Source organism: Capra hircus, chromosome 1, assembly GCF_001704415.2.
Source record: "Capra hircus breed San Clemente chromosome 1, ASM170441v1, whole genome shotgun sequence".
In the NCBI taxonomy this organism is placed as follows: domain Eukaryota; kingdom Metazoa; phylum Chordata; class Mammalia; order Artiodactyla; family Bovidae; genus Capra; species Capra hircus.
The window spans coordinates 110,920,322-110,940,556 of NC_030808.1; the positions used below are offsets into that span (position 1 = coordinate 110,920,322).

General features: G+C 40.9%; 1 protein-coding gene across 2 annotated transcripts in view; it reads right to left on the reverse strand.

The window, feature by feature from the left end:
• The window catches only part of KCNAB1 (potassium voltage-gated channel subfamily A member regulatory beta subunit 1), a 447,445-nt gene that overhangs the window by 263,021 nt on the left and 164,189 nt on the right, over positions 1-20,235 (reverse strand). The window contains exon 1 of one of the 2 annotated variants that reach the window (XM_005675409.3): positions 16,179-17,311. The exons of the other annotated variant lie outside the window; for it this stretch is intronic. Within the exon in view, the coding sequence (XP_005675466.1) occupies positions 16,179-16,399 (221 nt within the window). The 5' untranslated portion in view covers positions 16,400-17,311. Of the gene's footprint in view, positions 1-16,178; positions 17,312-20,235 lie in introns of those variants that run through there. 2 annotated transcript variants of the gene reach the window in all.

A 20,235-nucleotide genomic window follows, 5' to 3' on the forward strand; every position in this document is an offset into this window, starting at 1 on the left:
GCTCCAGTTCAACCTCTGCCCTGATTTTCTGGTCAGAGTAATAATGACGGATACCATGTACCTGGACCATTCCGTGGCTCATGCCAACAAGGGAAGATAGAACCTCGCCCAGAAATGCCGCTTGCACATGTTGGATTCCTTTTAGTCCTGAGTCACAACTGGCATAAACAAATGCTGGCCACCATAAGAAAACGTTGGCCAGAAACTGTCTGAACTTAGAGTTGAAATGGAAAGCTCAATATTTGGGATTGTACAAGATGTCATTAGGTTCTGTTTTTATGCCTCAGTTTCTATAACTGAAAATGGACATAACACCACTTGCTAACCCCTTTCAGAATTTTGCTCAAGGATAAAAATAGCACTAATTAAGCTCTTTCAACTCCTTGGTTTAAATGTTTATGTGAGGCAATCACATAAAGTCAGATTTTGGTGGAACAGAATGTTACTCAGACATTTTGGATAATTAGTATTTGTCTTTTGTCAAACCCTGCCCCCAAGGTATTTCCATCTCAAAGTAGGTATGCTGCTGCTGCTGCTAAGTTGCTTCATTCGTGTCCGACTCTGTGTGACCACATAGATGGCAGCCCACCAGGCTTCCCTGTCCCTGGGATTCTCCAGGCAAGAACACTGGAGTGGGTTGCCATTTCCTTCTCCAGTGCATGAAAGCGAAAAGTGAAAGTGAAGTCGTTCAGTCATGTCCGACTCTTAGCAACCCCATGGACTGCAGCCTACCAGGCTCCTCCGTCCATGGCATTTTCCAGGCAAGAGTACTGGAGTGGGTCGCCAGTGCCTTCTCCGAAAGTAGGTATACATCAGGTTAATATTCTAAGCAAGAGTAACAAGCAAGAAAAATTACAAACTAACATTTTGTGAATGTCTTTATTTCTAAAACTAATCATTATTAAAAGTCAAATACTTTGATCAATGACATTGTCATATGACACCACTTTCCTGCTAAGAAATAAGACTGAAATACACATTAAATTCATCACATTTGGTTCATTAGTGGCCATCAATGACCTATAATCAAACAAGTTTATTAGCTGAACAGACTTGCAGACTTCAACCTGTTAATTTTTTTTCTGTTGTTGACATTAACCAATGTTGTTATTGCTGTGTTTACATTAGAAAAATATCTTCTCTGAGTTAGAAAATAGATCCTGTTGGCAATAATTCTGGGGGTATCAAGGATAGGTCTGGTTCTTCCCCATCCTGCCCTCAATGTACTATTAGAGGGGGTTGGTGTTCACTGGTGACTATAAATACACTGTCACATTCATGTAAAGATGGTCAACTGAATTGAAAATGCAGGTGTTGTTACATAGCCCTGTGAGTGTTCTACAACAACACTTTCCTATTCCTCCTGTAGAATTACTTCCTCCACCATTGCATTCTAACCCATTCTTTGCAACTCAGCTCTATAGTTCAGAGTGGTAGCACAGTCCGCAATCAACAAGGTCCCATAGAGCTCATTTCCTCACTTCCCTCTCACTCAAGTATTGTGTCCTTTAAAGGCTCCAGGAAACAAAAGCTGGTCATGAGTGAGGTAATTATAACCCAAGGGTGAGTTTTAACTCTTGACTCTTCTGATTTCTGAATTCCAAATGAATCTTTTCTAACTCACATTGATCTACAGCCACTAACATTTCTCCCTAAATCTGATATAATCTGGTACTTATTGCTTGAAGGCCCAGAGAAGGTATGCAAAATTAAATGATTTGGCATCAAAAGTGTAATTCTTCAAAATCCAATATTCTAGGCAGTGATAGAGGAGCCATGGGTCTTGGAAAAGAATGAAGAAAACTAAGGAACAACCAACTACTTCTTATTGGTATGTTAGACCAACTACCACAGAGGAAAATTGTATGAGTTAAAACAGTTGAAAATTTGGGGCTTTCCCTGGTGGTCCAGTGGTTAAGAATCCACCTGCCATTACATGGGTTCAATCCCTGGTCCAAGAAGATCCCACATGCCTAGGGACAACTAAGCCTGGCATAGAGCCCGTGCTGTGTAACAGGAGAAACCACCACAAGGAGAAAATTATGCACTGCAACAAGAGAGTAGCCCCCGCTCGCTGCAGCTAGAGAAAGCCTGTGCAGCAATGATGAACCAGCATAGCAAAAATAATAAAGAAATAAAACACTTGCTAAAAATTTTGAAAATTTGTATCAGAATAGGTACAAATTTTATGAATAAGAATAAAAATATCTTTGTCATTAAAATAAAATGCCTGACCAACCTAATGAGTTCAAGAAAATATTTAATAGAAGAGTTCAGAGAAAGAAATTCATATCCCTGCAAGAAACTCCTACTTTCCTGTCCCCAACACCACCATTAATTGACAACACTAAGGAGGAAGGGACAGTATGAGTTTTCTGGAACACTGGAGTGGGTTGCCATTTCCTTCTCCAATGCATGAAACTGAAAAGTTAAAGTGAAGTCGTTCAGTCGTGTCCGACTCTTAGCGACCCCATGGACTGCAGCCTACCAGGCTCCTCCGTCCATGGGATTTTCCAGGCAAGAACACTGGAGTGGGGTGCCATTGCCTTCTCCAAAGGTTAAGTTATATTATATTATATTATATGTACTGAGCCTCACAGATACATCACATCAGGATGAAAGATGCACTGCCATGGCTCCCACACCCCAGGTACTCGGAAGAAGTGAGACTCCCGAGCTGACGGACTGCAGTCACAAAATGTGGAAGCAGTTATATATATTTCTGGAGTCATGAAAATTTTAATTACAGCTTGATCTTTATGGCTATCCATTGACTTTTCTATTACTGTCCACTTACCAATTTTTACTTAGGTCTTGGAATTAAAAAAACAACAACGGAATATTTCTAGCAGATGTTGCATTAAGGGGCCTAAGAAACAGAACAAATTTCAAGCAATAGCTGCCATTATGGTAATTACCAAGGTCAAGATAAAACTTTAAACTTTTTGACACTAAAGCTACACACTGTAAATATGAATTTTTATTCTGATTCAAACCTAAGCTGTAGCCTTAGACAGAGAAAAATCCACATCGTCCTGCATATTCCACGACCTCATTATTCCTTTTGCTGTCTTGCCTCACCTGAGTGAGTCTCAGCTGCTAGAGAAAGTAATGAGGATGTAATGCTTGATGCTTTGGTTTCTTTTACTTGGCCCTCTTCTGCATAACATATTTGCATGATACATGTGGTTCAGTTCAGTTCAGTTCAGTCGCTCAGTCATGTCCAACACTTTGCGATCCTATGAATTGCAGCATGCCAGGCCTCCCTGTCCATCACCAACTCCCGGAGTTCACTCAGAGTCACGTCCATCGAGTCAGTGATGCCATCCAGCCATCTCATCCTCTGTCGTCCCCTTCTCCTCCTGCCCCCAATCCCTCCCAACATCAGAGTCTTTTCCAATGAGTCAGCTCTTCGCATGAGGTGGCCAAAGTACTGGAGTTTCAGCTTTAGCATCATTCCTTCCAAAGAAATCCCAGGGTTGATCTCCTTCAGAATGGAATGGTTGAATCTCCTTGCAGTCCAAGGGACTCTCAAGAGTCTTCTCCAACACCACAGTTCAAAAGCATCAATTCTTCGGTGCTCAGCCTTCTTCACAGTCCAACTCTCACAGCCATACATGACTACTGGAAAAACCATAGCCTTGACTACATGGACCTTAGTCGGCAAAGAAATGTCTCTGCTTTTGAATATACTATCTAGGTTGCTCATCACTTTTCTTCCAAGGAGCAAGTGTCTTTTAATTTCATGGCTGCAGTCACCATCTGCAGTGATTTTGGAGCCCAAAAAAATAAAGTCTGACACTGTTTCCACTGTTTCCCCATCTATTTCCCATGAAGTGATGGGACCGGATGCCAAGATCTTAGTTTTCTGAATGTTGAGCTTTAAGTCAACTTTTTCACTCTCCTCTTTTACTTTTATCAAGAGGCTTTTTAGCTCCTCTTCACTTTCTGGTATAAGGGTGGTGTCATCTGCATATCTGAGGTTATTGAGATTTCTCCCGGCAATCTTGATTCCAGCTTGTGTTTCTTCTAGTCCAGCGTTTCTCATGATGTACTCTGCATATAAGTTAAATAAGCAGGGTGACAATATACAGCCTTGACGCACTCCTTTTCCTATTTGGAACCAGTCTGTTGTTCCATGTCTTGTTCTAACTGTTGCTTCCTGGCCTGCATACAGATTTCTTAAGAGGCAGGTCAGGTGGTCTGGTATTCCCGTCTCTTTCAGAATTTTCCACAGTTTATTGTGATCCACACAGTCAAAGGCTTTGGCATAGTCAATAAAGCAGAAATAGATGTTTTTCTGGAACTCTCTTGCTTTTTCCATGATCCAGCGGATGTTGGCAAATTGATCTCTGGTTCCTCTGCCTTTTCTAAAACCAGCTTGAACATGAGGAAGTTCTTGGTTCACGTATTGCTGAAGCCTGGCTTGGAGAATTTTGAGCATTACTTTACTAGCATGTGAGATGAGTGCAATTGTGTGGTAGTTTGAGCATTCTTTGGCATTGCCTTTCTTTAGGATTGGAATGAAAACTGACCTTTCCCAGTCCTGTGGCCACTGCTGAGTTTTCCATATTTGCTGGCATATTGAGTGCAGCACTTTCACAGCATCATCTTTCAGGATTTGAAATAGCTCAACTGGAATTCCATCACCTCCACTAGCTTTGTTTGTAGTGATGCTTTCTAAGGCCCACTTGACTTCACATTCCAGGATGTCTGGCTCTAGATGAGTGATCACACCATCGTGATTTTCCGGGTCATGAAGATCCTTTTTGTACAGTTCTTCTGTGTATTCTTGCCATCTCTTCTTAATATCTTCTGCTTCTGTTAGGTCCATACCATTTCTATCCTTTATCAAGCCCATCTTTGCATGAAATGTTCCCTTGGTATCTCTAATTTTCTTGAAGAGATCTCTAGTCTTTCCCATTCTGTTGTTTTCCTCTATTTCTTTGCATTGATCACTGAAGAAGGCTTTCTAATCTCTTCTTGCTATTCTTTGGAACTCTGCATTCAGATGCTTATATCTTTCCTTTTCTCCTTGGCTTTTCGCTTATCTTCTTTTCACAGCTATTTGTAAGGCTTCCCCAGACAGCCATTTTGCTTTTTTGCATTTCTTTTCCATGGGGATGGTCTTGATCCCTGTCTCCTGTACAGTGAATCTCCATCCATAGTTCATCAGGCACTCTATCTTATCAGATCTAGTCACTTAAATCTATTTCTCACTTCCACTGTATAATCAAAAGGGATTTGATTGAGGTTATACCTGAATGGTCTAGTGGTTTTCCCTGTTTTCTTCAATTTAAGTCTGAATTTGGTAATAAGGAGTTCATGATCTGAGCCTAGAACTGTTTAATGGCCACTAAAAGATGTTCACAGCCTAATCACTGGGAACTTGTGAATAATGTTAATTTATGCGGTAAAGGGGACTTTACATGTGTGATTAAGTTACAGATTATGAGATGGGGTGATTATCCTGGATTATCTGGCTGGAACCAATGTTGTCTCAGCAGGGCTTATAAGAGGGAAGCAGGAGGATCAAAGTGAGAAAGAGGAGACGTGCAATCTCTCCATAAGTTGGAGAGAGGTGCTTAGAAGACAGAGGAAGGTGCCATGAGCTAAGAAATGCAAGTGGCCTTTGGAAGCTGGAAAAGGTGAGGAAATAATTTCTATCCTGCGGCCTCCAAAAGGAACAGAACCCTGCTGACAACTTGATTTTAGACTTCTGGCTTCCAGAACTGTGAAAGAACGCATTTGTGTTGTTTTAAGGCACTAACTTCATGGCAGTTTATTGCAGGAGCAATCGGAAATTACTACAGTATAAGACGCCCAGCTTTGCTTCCCAAAGATACTTGCCATGTCTCCTTCTAAATTACTTCCTGTTTTGCAATAGGACCTCAGAAAGTCCTGATGAAGAGCTTAGGAAACATCTGGTGGAGTCTGGAACCCTCAGGCAAACATACACTTGCTTCTCTGGTTAAGGAATGATTCTGTGTTTTTATGGACTAAGATACCCAAGCTTCCTGATTTCTAAAAGATTGCTTTTGGAAAAACTGTATTTGAGTATAACTGAAACCTTGAACTTCTTTAGAAATGAAAGGTAACCCATTATTGAGTGAGAAGCTGTATGCTAGACCATGAATTTCCCAACTCCCACTTTCTTTCTGAGCCTCCTTGAACAGTTTGCTTATTTTCTCTTCATCATAATGGAACAACTATGTTTTCCATTAAGATGAAAACCTTCTGTGATCAGATGAAGATATCTTCTGAGCACTTCCATTCTTTTCAGTAAGTGCAAAAACTCCGTAATGCAGAAGTGCTTGTTCATATAGACATAGAAAATGGAGAAGGATTGAGTCAAAAAGTCTTTTTTCATCAAATGCCTCAAAGGAATTCTTTGCTGGCTTTTGTTGAGAGAATTGCATTCATTAAAGCCATATTATTTACGCAGTTGATTTTTATAACAAGCTTGTTGCTGTGGTGTCAGGCCAAAGACACTAACAACAAAACCCCATAACACAAAAACCAAGTTTAATGTGGAAATTAATTTCAAAGAAATGGAAAAGAGGGTGCCTTAATAGCATATGTTCTTCAGGGAAAAGCTCACTTTTCTTATATAAGAGCTCTGTCAAAGCAGATGGGCCTTCCAATAGATAACAAACTCATCATGGAGAACACTATGCTTGGAATTTCCTGCGGTTAAGTCCCTTCAGGGACACTGTCTTGGAAGATGTTAATTACCAATACAGAAAACTTTTTCTGCTAATAAAACTAGTTACGCACAGTTGCTTTTACATTAAAACCCGCTAGATTAAAAGAATCTCTATAAGAGCATATCAAAAGGCAAATTAATCATATTGCAAGCTGTCAGTTTTTCTATCTAGATACTCAAATGCTATTGAAAGTTACATGTCAGAATTAACCTTTTTCATATTTCTTTAACCCAAGAGATTTCAACTGTCACCATTAAAACCTTTAGAGCATATTATCTCATAAGAGTTGCTACATATCAGCAGAGGGATCCTCCATTATTCAAATAAATGGGTCAAAACATTTTAAAATGTTTCAGAGCAATTTTTTAAAAGATCGGCTCAAAATGTTAAAATTTATTGTTTTCTTCTAAAACAGTAAGCATAACAATGGAACGCAGACAAGGGGACAGAGCATGTTTCTGTTATTAGGTAATCTTATGATTCTGTACTAAAAAGTCTAGATCTATACTTGGAATTGTATCCAGCTCTGGATGGATAGAGGTTTTAGACGAGAGTCATAATTGCAGCTGGGAATCAGAAAATGAAGTATAGGAGGAGGAACCATCCTAGAAATTAGAAGGCTGTCATTGTAATGGTTTTCAAGTACCAGAGGACTTATGAAGCAGATAATTACAGCTATCTCAAGACCCGGGTTCAATCCCTGGATTAGGAAGATGCCCTGGAGAAGGGAATGGCTACCTACTCCAGAATTCTTCCCTGGAGAATTTCATAGACAGAGAAGCCTGGTGGGCTACAGTCCACGGGGTTGCAAAGAGTCAGACACAACTGAGTAACTAACACTTTCATTTTCCTTTCAATTGAGGACAAACCAAGAAGCTTCCAATGCAGCTTGAAAGGACCTGAGTTGATCACAAGGAGGAATATTCTCATGGTGAAGTATCTTTTTGACTTGGATCATTTAGCAGCAGAATAGTCAGGCCAGGAGATCAGGTGCTGGACCAGAATGGGAAAGACTGTCCCTCCCCAGATATCAACAGGAGGTTAGGCGCCTCCAGCACATCATGGTGCTCCCCATCTTGCCTCATTGCTGTGTCCTTGCTTTCTTGCCTCTCAATTTTCTATTATCATTTTCAGCCTGACTTTGACTATTAGGGTCCAGATGACAGACAAGAATTCTAAGAGCCCTCACTTTATTGCTTCCTCTGAGGATTTCAGAGCTTACTGAATGATTCTAATTCATAGAAAAATGAGCCAAAATTTTTTTTTTTCATGACTGCTGTGAAAGGAGATTACACAATATTTCTTCAGGGGCCTTTACAAGTAGTTGCTGCACAGTGCAAATTGGAAAAACAGGACAGATTTCTCATGAGAGCTGGACCAGATGGCCTGTGTGAGGACTCTCAGAGTCCTCCCTAGTTGTCGATTCCAAGAAAAAAAAAAAATCACTGCTGGGCTTCTGTTTTGGTTTCCAATCTGAGTAACTGAAAATCAACCTGCAAGGAGGGTTTTTTAATGTATTTTGATTCTGAGTCTCAGGAGCAAGTTTTCAAAGTAATCTCTCAAAGCATGGAGGAGAGTGAAGTAGGTTCGGTGTTGAATGCCCTAAGGAGCATTTCATATCCAGGATTGACGTGTATTCCTGTCCTATCACCTGTGCCCAAGGGTTTGTAGATTTCTTTCTGAGACACCAGTTATTTAGAAACGGTGATACCAAGCACACTGTCATCTGAAAGTTAATTTATGTTCAGCTTCAAAATTAGTATAAGTAGAGAGCTGCCACGGGGGCACTTTGGGGTCCTCACGACTCTGCAGGAGACGAAGGAAGCTGCTCTGGCTCTTCGAATGCACAGCAGGGCTTTCCTTCTTCTAGAGATAAAAGCTTGAACTGCAGACTACGCACACGTACAGAAAGGAATTGTCTCTTCTAGAAGTGTTTCATGCTCTGTGCTTCTTTCCTGTGTTAAAAAATGGGGCAAGATCAAGGAGCTACCATGTAGAAGCTAACAGAGCATAAGGAATCCTGCTCTTGGAGCCAGGACCTGAGTTTGACCTTGACCCTTTCATCAGCTCCTTGAATAACTGTGATCAAGGAACTGGTCATTCTGCATAAAATGATATGACTGAACTAGATGGAATCTGAAGTTTCCTCAGTGCCAACAACCACTGCTAATTCATTTATTTCTGTGATTACATAGGATTAAAAATTCTCAATACTGAAATGGAAATTTGAAAGACTTTTTTTGGCCTTTATCCTTCAGTCTCTATCACTCTTATCTTCTAATTCTGAAAAGAGTGGAAAACTGGTCATAGAAATATTTTTAAGCACACAACATGATTAAAATTGCAGCACCACATTATTTTTTATTATTTCTGATGACTCCCAAAATGGCTTTGAAATTCTTATAAGGAAATGGATGAATCAATACATATGAATTCAGTTCTTCTCATAAAATGGTATTCTCTTTTTTTCAAAACAAAAGTTGTGAAACATACTCAAAGAAACCAGGAGTCCTATACTTTGATCAATTCACTGGACCCAAGTCTCATCTGTCCATGAATTCATATAGTAATGACAAACTATGCATTTGATGACATGAATTTAAAAAATCCAAGTGAAACTTATGAATCTGATTTTCCTTTTCAATGTAATGGAATTTTTTTCTCCTCCTCTAAGAACATTTCTCAAATTACCACAAGTGCAAATGTTTACAGAAATTTTTTAAAAAAGAATTTCTATAATGAGTGCAACGTCCAAAGAGGGTCATTGAATGGATTTAGGATTAAGGGCTCCAAATGTAGTAAGTCAACTGAAGATCTCGGCTAGAAGACAAGTTCTTTCTGGAAATACCTTGGGTAGATTCCTTTACTTGTGCATGTGTCTACACACATACACGCACAGATTGTGCATATATACATTTCCAGAGCTACAGACCTGGAACTATGTTTGCCTACCAGTCGCAGGAGGCTCCCTCCCCTCCTACCATTTTCTCACCATCCCATGGATGCCAGACTTCTGGCTGATGCCTTGCAGAGGTGGAATAAACTCTATGAGACTGAATCAGCAACCAACTTTCAGGAAGGTTTCTCCACCTCCCCCATTTTCATCATTTTGCTTTGAGGAAGAGAGGAAAGCCCACATCCATGGGTATAAGTGAAAATGACAACTGTATTCTTTACCCGCTCTCCCCGAAAACGGCATTTTAAATATCCAAGCTGCTCTCTTCTCTGGACTAAAATCAAATATTTCTATTTGAAACACAGCCACAGAGCTGGCACTTCTCCCCTTCCTCCTCTTCAGCCCACCTATTTCCTCCCACTTTTCCCCATACGGAAGCTCACAAGCATACACACACACTCACACACACTCAGTGCCTTTTACGTAATCAGCTGACAAGATTGATCTTTCACTTCAATTGCTTTGATTCAAAATCTGCCCACCATTCGTGGGAGGTAAAGAACTGTGGATGAGATGTGTGCTTTAATAAAGAGGCTAGAGGAGGAAGGGCCTGAGGAAGGCATCTGGTCCGAGCCGTTTTTATGTAGTCTTATTTTTATAGGAAAATAGAAAATGCCTTGGAATTCACCATAAATTCTCTTGTTTCAAACTTACAACTCTTAGATTTTTTTTTTTTTTGGAACAGCTGCCAGATTAATTTCTTCTTAATAGAACTCTGCCAGACACCTTGTTCAAAACTCTGAAATGATTCTTCATTGCTGATGTTCCCCTTACATCCAACTCCTCTTTGCCTCTACAGGATGCCCTCTCACCGCTTCCCTGTATGAACTCTCTGCCCTACTCCATTATTTCTCAGGACTCCACGCACAGCCTTTGGGACAGGCTGCTCCTCTGCTGCAGTCTATCAGATCTCATCCTCCTTTCTGCTCATCTTGGTGTTTCTCCTTTCTCAACATCAAGCTTCCCTGATCTTTCTCAAGAAACCTCTCCCTAACTCCTACAGCCCCTGATGAATAATGGCTCCTCAAACTATAGCAACAATTATTCTTTGTATCACTTAACATATGCAGCCTTTTCATGCAGGTATCTAGCCACATTGGGCCTCCCAGGTGATGTAGTGGTAAAGAATCTCCCTGCCAATGCAGGAGACACAGGTCTAATCCTTGGGTTGGGAAGATCCCCTGGAGGAGGAAATGCAACCCACTCCAGTATTCTTGCCTGGGAAATCCCAAGGACAGAGGAGCCTGGCAGGCTACAATCCATGGGGTCACAGAGAATTGGACATGACTGAGTACACACACCACACCACCATACTAGACTGGAAATACTCAAGAGAGGATCCTTACTCTGTATCCCCAGCATTTTATACAGTATCCTGCATGTGTAGTCATTCATTTTCCAGACATTTATTGAGCAGTTATTATGTGCCAGGTTAGACTCTGGGGTTATAGAGATGAGCCAGAGTCAAACCTCAAGCTGTTTACAGACTAATGGGAAAGATACAGATGCAAATGGATAATAGCAACACTACATGATCAATAATTTCCATAACAGAAATAAGAACCAGATACAGTGGACGCACTAAAGAACAAGTACTTAATGCTGTATGGGGTGAAGCCAGGAAAGGTTTCACAAAGAAGGTTAGGCTAGAGTTGGGTCTTAGAGGATGCATAGTATCTTGCCTAACTGTTCAAAGGAGGTAGGAGAATTCCAGGGTAGAAGGACCAGCATGGAAAATGACACAGAGGCATAAAAAACCACAAAGGTCCAGGGTACTATAAGGAATTCTCTCTCAAGTAGGTACTTCTGATAAAAAAAAAAAAAGTTGTCAGAGATAAGAACAGAGTAGTGATTGTAAAGCATGCTGAATGTCAGACCATGAAGGATCTCAGGTACCATGCTAGGTAGCTGGGATTTTATCCCCTGAGCTATAGAATGGCAATGAAGAAACTTGGGAATAATTCTCTAATCTGAAGTTATCTAATGATGACAACAACCCAATTATCCTTCACTGAATGAATGGTTAAAAAAATCGTGAAACATCCTTACCATGAGCTACTACTCAGTCAGAAGAAGGAATGAACTATTGATACACACAATCTGGATGAGTCTCAAAAGACTTATGCAGAATGGAAAAAGCCAATGCCAAAATATTACAGACTGCATGATCCCATTTATATAATGTTCTTGAAACAACAAATTATAGAGGATCAGCGACTAGTGGGTGCTAAGGATTAGGGACTGCGAGGAGGACATGGATGTGACTGTAAAGGGGTAGTATGAGGGAGCCTTGTGGTGATGAAGCAATTTTAATGCTTCACTGTGGTGACAGCTACACAAACTTCTACATGTGGTTAATTGCACAGACATAGAAATACACAACACATGAATACATGATAACCAGTAAAATCTGAACAAATTCTGTGGATTGCAGTAATGTCAATCTACTAGTTTTGATGCGGTGCTATAGTTATACAAGATGTTCTCAGTGGAGAAAAATCATTTAGTTACATAAAAATTCCCTGTATTTTTTTGTGAATTTCTGTGATCTATAATTATTTGAATTAAAAAATTTAATAACCCAAAAAAAAAAAAGGTAAAGTGGATTGACTCCAAAAAAGGAGAAGTTTTATAGTGAAATTAAAGATTATTGCTCAGGCAATTTCCTTCTTGTAAATAATTCTCTAAAGAATTTCAAAGCCTGTTTTATGCAACTATATAACACAAAGTTATATTGATATAAATCTATATGTTACAAATAATACTTTTTTCATGAAATTGGGTTCATTGACATTCAACTTGTTCTGGAACTAAAGTAAAAATTTTGGAATAGAGAAGTAGCTTATCAGCACAAATGTGCTCAAATATGAATAACAAAAGCTCTGAGATCATGTTCATCACTAGTAGCTGGATCATTCTAAAAAAATATATATATATATTAAAGAAAACCCCGAACCAATCAATCAAACAAAAGCAACCAAAAAAAGCTGGCTTATTTTCTGTTCTGAGTGATTTGCCTTTCTTAGGATAAAAGGTTCATGTATGTATCTACCTCTATGTGATACCCATCACATATATATATATCATGTAAACATCTATCATGTATACCTGCACAGTGTATATCAAACTCTAACAGTGTGATGAACTCTAATATTAAAAATATATGCAAAACTAAGATAAAGGACCTCTCATGTATTAATAAGGCACAAGTATAAAAACTATAAGAAACACAATAGTCCTGTATTATCTACACACAAGATAGTTCCCAAGATAAATGTTAGATGGAATTTTGTTCTCCTGAACTTACAGTGACATTTGAATAGCAGATTGCTCTGGTGGATTTTTTTTTTTCTCACCATCAGCCTTGAAACAATAGTAATTTTATGCAAGATTCTTGCACAATGCTGATGTGAAGGTAAAAGTGGCTTTGGATATTCTTACAAAATTCAGATGCCTCATACAAGTATATATTGATTCTTTCTAAAATCTCAAGTTCACGAGTTCCTGATTAATGTCAGGTTGGCAACGTCAGGATGGAAATTATAAGTGGTGAGTTTTGCCTTTAAAGTCATAAGGTATTAAATGAGTAGAAAGCATTCTACTCAGGGTTATAAGTAGGTCCTCAATGGCCAGGTAGCCCCCTACAGCAAGGCTGGAACCTGAAAGAAGTCCCTGGGATGGCAAATAGATGGCAGATATGGGCACAATGACTTGTTCCCCAAGATGTAATCATAACAGAGACAGTAACCTCAAAATGGACAAACAGATTGGTTGAAGTCTGACTATGAACCCCGCAAATATGGCCTTCATAAAAACATCTTATAGTAGAAAATTATTATGTATTTGTGAGTTTGCTTATTCATGGTCTGTTTTCCTAAGAATGCAAACCCCAAACCTTATCTGGTTTCTATATATTTGTGTACCCATTTCTAATGGGGTTCTTGCCACAGAACAGGTGCTCAGTAAATATTTGTTGATTAAATGGATATCTCTTCATTCCATAACATTTTTTTTACAATTACTGAGTGGTAGACACTTTAAAAATTCTGACCAATGCTATGAACCCTCTCCTCAAAAATATACACAGAAAGACAATATTTTTACTTTCTATAGGATTCATGGATCCCAGTTAAGTTGTGCCGATGGAAATCATTTTCAAGGATGAGAATGTTATTATAGCCACTGTTTACACAATTAGCCACTGATTTTCCATTCTAGTTCCTTCAGGCATTCTTCTTGATTGTTTACCCAAGCCAATTACCTCCCCAAGTCTATGGCATTATTTTTTTAATTTTTTGCTACATTATTAGTAATAAATAGTTTTTGCATGCACAATATATTTTAGTGACATCAATGTCAAAATATATAACTAATTAACTATTTCTATCATTTTTATAAAGTATATTATAGTCTCTTTCCCTCCCACTTCTGTCTTTCTCTTCTTTCTTTCTCCAACCCTAAGAAAGTCTTAGTGTACATTTGGCATAATCTCCTGATCTTTTTCCTAAAAGGTCACTCTAAGTAGAATTTGAAAGACAAAGGAGTTAAGTCACACTCACACACAAAGCCACCTGCCTGTCATAGATGGAACAATTCAGAATAAGAGGGGGAGTGGAAACCAGGTAATGTCCAGTCACCATAAACAACAAATACTTCAAGTTATCCTGAAGACTGCAGATGGCTAGCTTTTTGTCAGTAAAGAGCTATCCTTAGTTGCTAGTAATGAAAGATGCCCAAGTGAATCTTATACACTGAGCTTTGGTGTGTATTATCATTCAAACTGAGCTGAGCTATATTACCAGAAAAACCATAACGGAAATCTCCTGCTTTCGTAAGATGAAACTCTTCCAATACACTAATTCACAAGCAACTATGAAACTCTGCCACAAGAAATGAAGGGTGTTACTCTTTATCCCTTCTGGCTTACAAAAAGAGAGCTCAAGGTGCTGCTGAAGGCCACAGTTCAAATTACCTCTCCAGTCAGCTTTAACCCTGAGTGTCCCGTTCCCAGAGACCCTGCCCAAGAAGGCAGCAACTCCTCTCCATCTCCATCAGAGCAGCTGAAGTGCACACGGAGTGCACTGTGGCCATGGGGCAGAGGCTGGGTGTGTGCCACAGAAGCAGCAATAGAAAATGCCAGTGCACTCAAGACTGCAGTCCTAGTTATCAGCCTGTCATGGGGCCCCATTCTCCACCCTGGAAATATCAAGAAAAGCAGAGGTCCTCACACCAGTGATACTTCAAGGAGTCACCTGGAGTTAGGTTGCTTGCACTGTACTGCAGTTGGGGCAAAGCGCTTTAGCTATAAATTTTTAGTCAGTCTACCCCCATCAAATTCAAGGCTTTATTTCTTAATGACTCAAAAATATACCAAAACAACAGGGCTTGCTGTTTTTTCAATGAGATTCCCTGTTAACTCTGCAAAGAAACTTTTTTCAAGGACAACTTTTACAGAAATTGGTTTGAATGCTTATTTCAGAATCCCCACAAAGAAAACCTAGTCTTAAGTGTTCACAGGCATTATTTTAATTGCCTTAAGTTCCTTTCATCCTAAAACCTGGTTCCTAACAAAGATGAGGGAAAGTTAAATATAAATAATGGACAAAGTTGTGTCTACAAACTAGAATCACCAAAGCCTTTGGAAAACGCATCATAAGCTCTTCTGTACATCTGCAAAGACTTTCAGAGACAAAAAGCACAGGAGTTTTAAAGAAATAAAGTCAGAAAGATTCAGCACAAAACAAATACAATGAGGAGGCAAGAGTCACAGAATTGAATAATGAAAATTTCTACTTTTCAAATTTCAGTCATTCCCTATTAAAGAGAGCATCAACTATTACCAGGAAGATTTCCAGCTCTGGAAAGCAGCATAGAGGGAAGGGGAGCTTACAAATTTATGAAGAAATCAGTAATATTACAATTGACTTTTTCTCTATATTTCATAAGGTCTGCACTGTATTTCAAGAATAATTTAGGTTTAAGTATGTTACTGTTCAAACTAAGTTACCAGTATAGGTGTTTCTTCCCTGTAACAGAACTTCCTTAAAAGACTGCCCAGCATTTGTCACCATGAGCTTTCAAAAGATAAGAATACAGTACTAGATGGAAAACTATTTTTAATAGTATAATCGCAGAAACTACAGTCTGTACCATAAAATAGGACAGGCACATTTGCTATTGAGAAGCTACTGTAATCTCAATACCAGTTTTCAACTGCTGTGTTATTCTCTGAAGACGAAATTCATATAGCTCCTAAGGTGTTCATAACACTTTAGAATATACAAAATGGGCCACAGTTTTTAAATCCTATACATAATACACCACCACACAACCACCTTGGGTTTTCCACTTTCCTAAGGAAAGACACCTTTCCTATTTTAAAGACACCTACAAATTCTAAATTAAGCAGCCCACCAATAAGTAAGTCACTTTTCAAAACCGCTGAATTGTCTCCACTACACCTGTAATAGAACACAGAACCCGGGGCAGAGGGAATCTTATCAGTACGTCCATACCTATATTTCATGCCAGTCTGCTTTGCAGTGGACTCTTTGAGAGAGATGTGATGCTGAGGGGTGAAGGTCCCTAGGCTGCGAGCGATGATAGCAACCGTGCGGAATTTGGCCCGGGCTGCGTTCACCACATTGGGGGCGGTGGAGCTCTGCTTGCTCAGAAGTCTGTCCTCACCATTCCGACTCTTCAAATTATGCTCGGTGCAGGCTATGGAGACTTGCATTGCTTCCCTGGGCACCGCGCGGTCCCTCTCAGAATCCCAGAATACAGGCAGTCAGGAGAGATCGAGCAGTTGGGAGGGTCTGCTCGGCTTTTAACCCCTCCTTGCTCCCTCTTCCTCGGAATGCCGGCAGAGGAGTCCTCGCGGCTGACTTCAGAGTCCGGGAAAGTGGCAGGAGTGGCTGCGGTGCAGGACAGAGTCCCAGACACCAACAGAAGTAAACAGCCAGCCCTTAAGTTGTCACAGCAGCTGGAGCGCGGATCAGGCTCGCAAATCTTCCCAGGCAGTAATCTCGCTTGATTAAACAGCCAAATCCATGTAGTCGGGAGGCTTGGGCAGACGCCTGGAGCTAAGCATTCGTGCTGACTGCACGCAGCCCTGCCAGAAGCCCGTCCGCCGTGTCTGAATGCGGGCTCGACTCTGGGCGATGGCTCAAATCCACGCAGGCATACCGCAAGATGCGCCGCTAGCACCCTCTGGACCACAGGCAGGATGCTCTACTGGCGCGTGGAGCATCCCAAGAAGCAGCTAATGGCAAGCCGCTCCCCAGGGACCGGTGCTCTCCATCCACTCAGGCTGTCAGCTCCCTCCCTGGCCCACTCCGGGAGGTCCTGGGAGCTCCTCAAGACCCCTCCCCACTCATTTTCAGGCAAAAGCCTGGGTCATTGAATCCGTACCCACACAGCTTGCGGCTGCATGGAGGAGCAGGAAGGTTCCTTTAAAGAGCTCCTTGCCTTTGTGTGCGACGGGAAGGCAAGACTCACTTTCGCCAGACTCTTGCTGTAATAGAAGCTGGAGGGCTGCTTTTCAAGAGGGACTCTGCCCAGACTCAGACCAAATTCTGCTGCAGCACAACAGTTGGAATGGGGGAAGGAAGGATGGGGATGCTTTTGCCAGAGAACATGCCAGTGAATTAACACGTGAATGCTCTGTGACTGGTTTGTTACAACACAGCTTGAAGTCCCTGTTATTAGCCTTACCAGCGTTATTTCACATTTGCATGTTACTTACTTCTTAAGCAAATTAGTTTGAAGCTGACTGAAAAGACAGTGCAGACTTTTCAGTCAAGTAACCTAACTTGCTGCAAAATCTATTCTGGCTCACAAAGGAGGGTGAAGAATGGGAGAGGAGATAGCAATTTGGTACCACCCAGAAGGGGGCTGCACTAGCTAAGCAGAAGGTCCAAGTCATCATCCAGAAAGGTCCAGGGCATGTGACTGGGACTATGTTCACGGCCTGCTGGATATCTATGACCAGCTGGTGAGGACAAGCATTATCCCCAGGTCAAGGGTAGGCAGCAGGTCACCTCCTGTCTTCTCTGAATGTTCCTATGAGGCAGAAACATTGCCTGGTTCAGTATCAGATTCAAAGCAACTCCTCAATAAATGTGATTGAACCAAACCAAGCAGCAGGGGGCTAATAATTTATCTCTTTGTTTGAAATGCATGGCAGTCAGAGCTTTTTTCAGATAGATATGCTTCCAATAAAGCTGTGGGGCTTCCCTGGTGTTCCAATGGTTAAGAACCCGCCTGCCAATGCAGGGGACAAGCGTTAGATCTCTGATTCTGGAAGATCCCACATGCAGGGGAGCGAAAAGTCCTTGCACCAGAACTACTGAGCCCGCGTGCTGTGTAACACCTGAAGTCCGAGTGGTCTAAAGCCTGTGTCTGCAACAAGAAGACTTGCAATGAGAAGCCCGTGTACTGCAACAAAGACCCAGTGCAGCCAAAAATTAATAAAATTTTTTAAATTAAAATTTTTAAAGTTTTAAAATTAAAACTGCGCCTTCTGCAAAATCAGCTCTCTAAAGGTGGTTCCCAACAGAAACTGCTGTCAAGAAGAAAGGAAGTGTTTAAATCAATGATATTTGTAAGCACCATCTCTATATTAGGTATTGGAAAGAAATGGGGAGAAAAAAAATGAAGCACTATCCTTCTCAAGGAACTGGCAACCTGGATGGGAAGAATAAAGCAATCACCCTTAAAGAGATTAATTAACAATGTTTGAAAGAGTGGTACGGACAGCAAGTACACTAGAGTTAAGCAGGAGAGTGATTACAGGAGGCTAGAGAAAGCTTTTCATTTTGATTTACCCTGTACATTTGTGGTGAATCCCTATTATGCACCTGATTGCTTGTTGCTGGGATACAAAGATAGCCTAGATGCAGGCTAGACCTCCAGAAGCCCAGGCAGCCCTCACAGACTACAGAACTTTGCCTAGGACATGAATTTGATTAGCTGGAGAGGAGTTAGTCTGTCTTTCCAGAGACTGGCTGGGGTGAGGAGAACATACACTCTGGCTGTGTCAATGTGACATATATATATGTATGTATATATATAGCAATTCTGACTACTTCTCCCCAAATTAAGTTGTATGAATGAAATTTTCAAGTAGAAAATACATACCTATTTTGAATTTCATTCCAGAGAAGAATCATAATGAATCAAATCATAACATTTTATAACCTGCATATAAGGTTTAAATGACAATGTGGAATCTCATCCTCTACCCTCCATGCTCTTTCCCCTCCTTATTTAACAAAATAAATATACTGCCTACCGTTTAGTGGTTGGGAAGTGACTTGAAGAGGTAAGTGTTGTGGAAAGGGACAAATGAACCTAGGCTGCCTTTTTTTACCCTCAGCTTGCAGGGAAGTAGTTCCTGAAGCAAAATTTTGTTCCTTGGAGTAAATAACAGTGAGCAGAGAGGAAGTAGATCATTAAAACTTTTATTTTTTTCACAGTAAGCTGGCTCATCGGGGATAATCAATGTGAATCAGGAAAAGAGTCAAAGTGAGAAGAGGAAGTAGTAGGAGGAATCAGAAAGAACAGCTCAGAAAAGGAGGGAGAGACAGTATAAAGCAGCCTGGGAAGCAAAACAGAGGAACATGCTGATCCACAGGGCCTGAGGGGTCAGGAGCCAGTGGCTCCAGCTTGGGCACTGGTGAAGGGGGTAAAGGTATGGGAAGGCAGCTCAGGACTGAGGTAAGAGAGCTGCCAGTTCTTAGGGAGGAGGGACAGTGTTTTAGGGTGTGTGAGGTCTGGACACTGTTAACTGAGTGGCTTTCAGGTTTGCCAAGAACTAGCAGAGCAATGCCTGAAAGCATAACCAAAACCAGAACAGGGACTAGGTTATCAGAATAAAACATGCCAGGCAGAGAGAGCGCTTATGAGTCACTTATTTATCCCCCAGAGGACAAAGCAAGGCACCTTGTTCAGAGCAGGCCTTTGCTCCATAAATATTAATAATCGAGAAAAGATGATAAGGAAGCTAAGTGAGAACGAAGGGAAGAAAGGAGCAAGAGAAGGGTATGGGAAAAATGCCAAAGTCTTCTATAAACTTGAATCCTTAAGAAAAGAGAGAGACAGAAAGAGAAAGCCCTGCATATTCTAGTTTTACACAGCCTGCTCGCTTGAAAGGCACCAATAACTGCCCCACATTCACGTCTGCACCTCTTGTGTGTGGACACCTGTCCGCCTTTAGTACCTGCCTTAAAGAGAATCAAAGGACCAAGGCCAGAGGAATGCTCGCAGTGCAAGCCTCTTTCTGGTTGCCTGCAGTGAGCCTTTCCAGATCTAATGCTACAGGGGCTTTCTGGCAGCCGGCCAGCAGCCTGGTGACATACCCCTGGCTGTGCTCACCCTTCCTAGCATTAGTGGAGCAGTTGGTCTCAGAGGCCCAGAAATTAGATAATCGTTGCTGGGAGAATGCTCTTTCCTCATAAGTCTATGCTAATGGGTCACATGCTAATTAAGCTGGGAAAATTAGATTTCAAATGTGTACCTTTCCATGTCACACAATCAGATCACAGGATTCTCACTATTATTATTTCAGGTTCA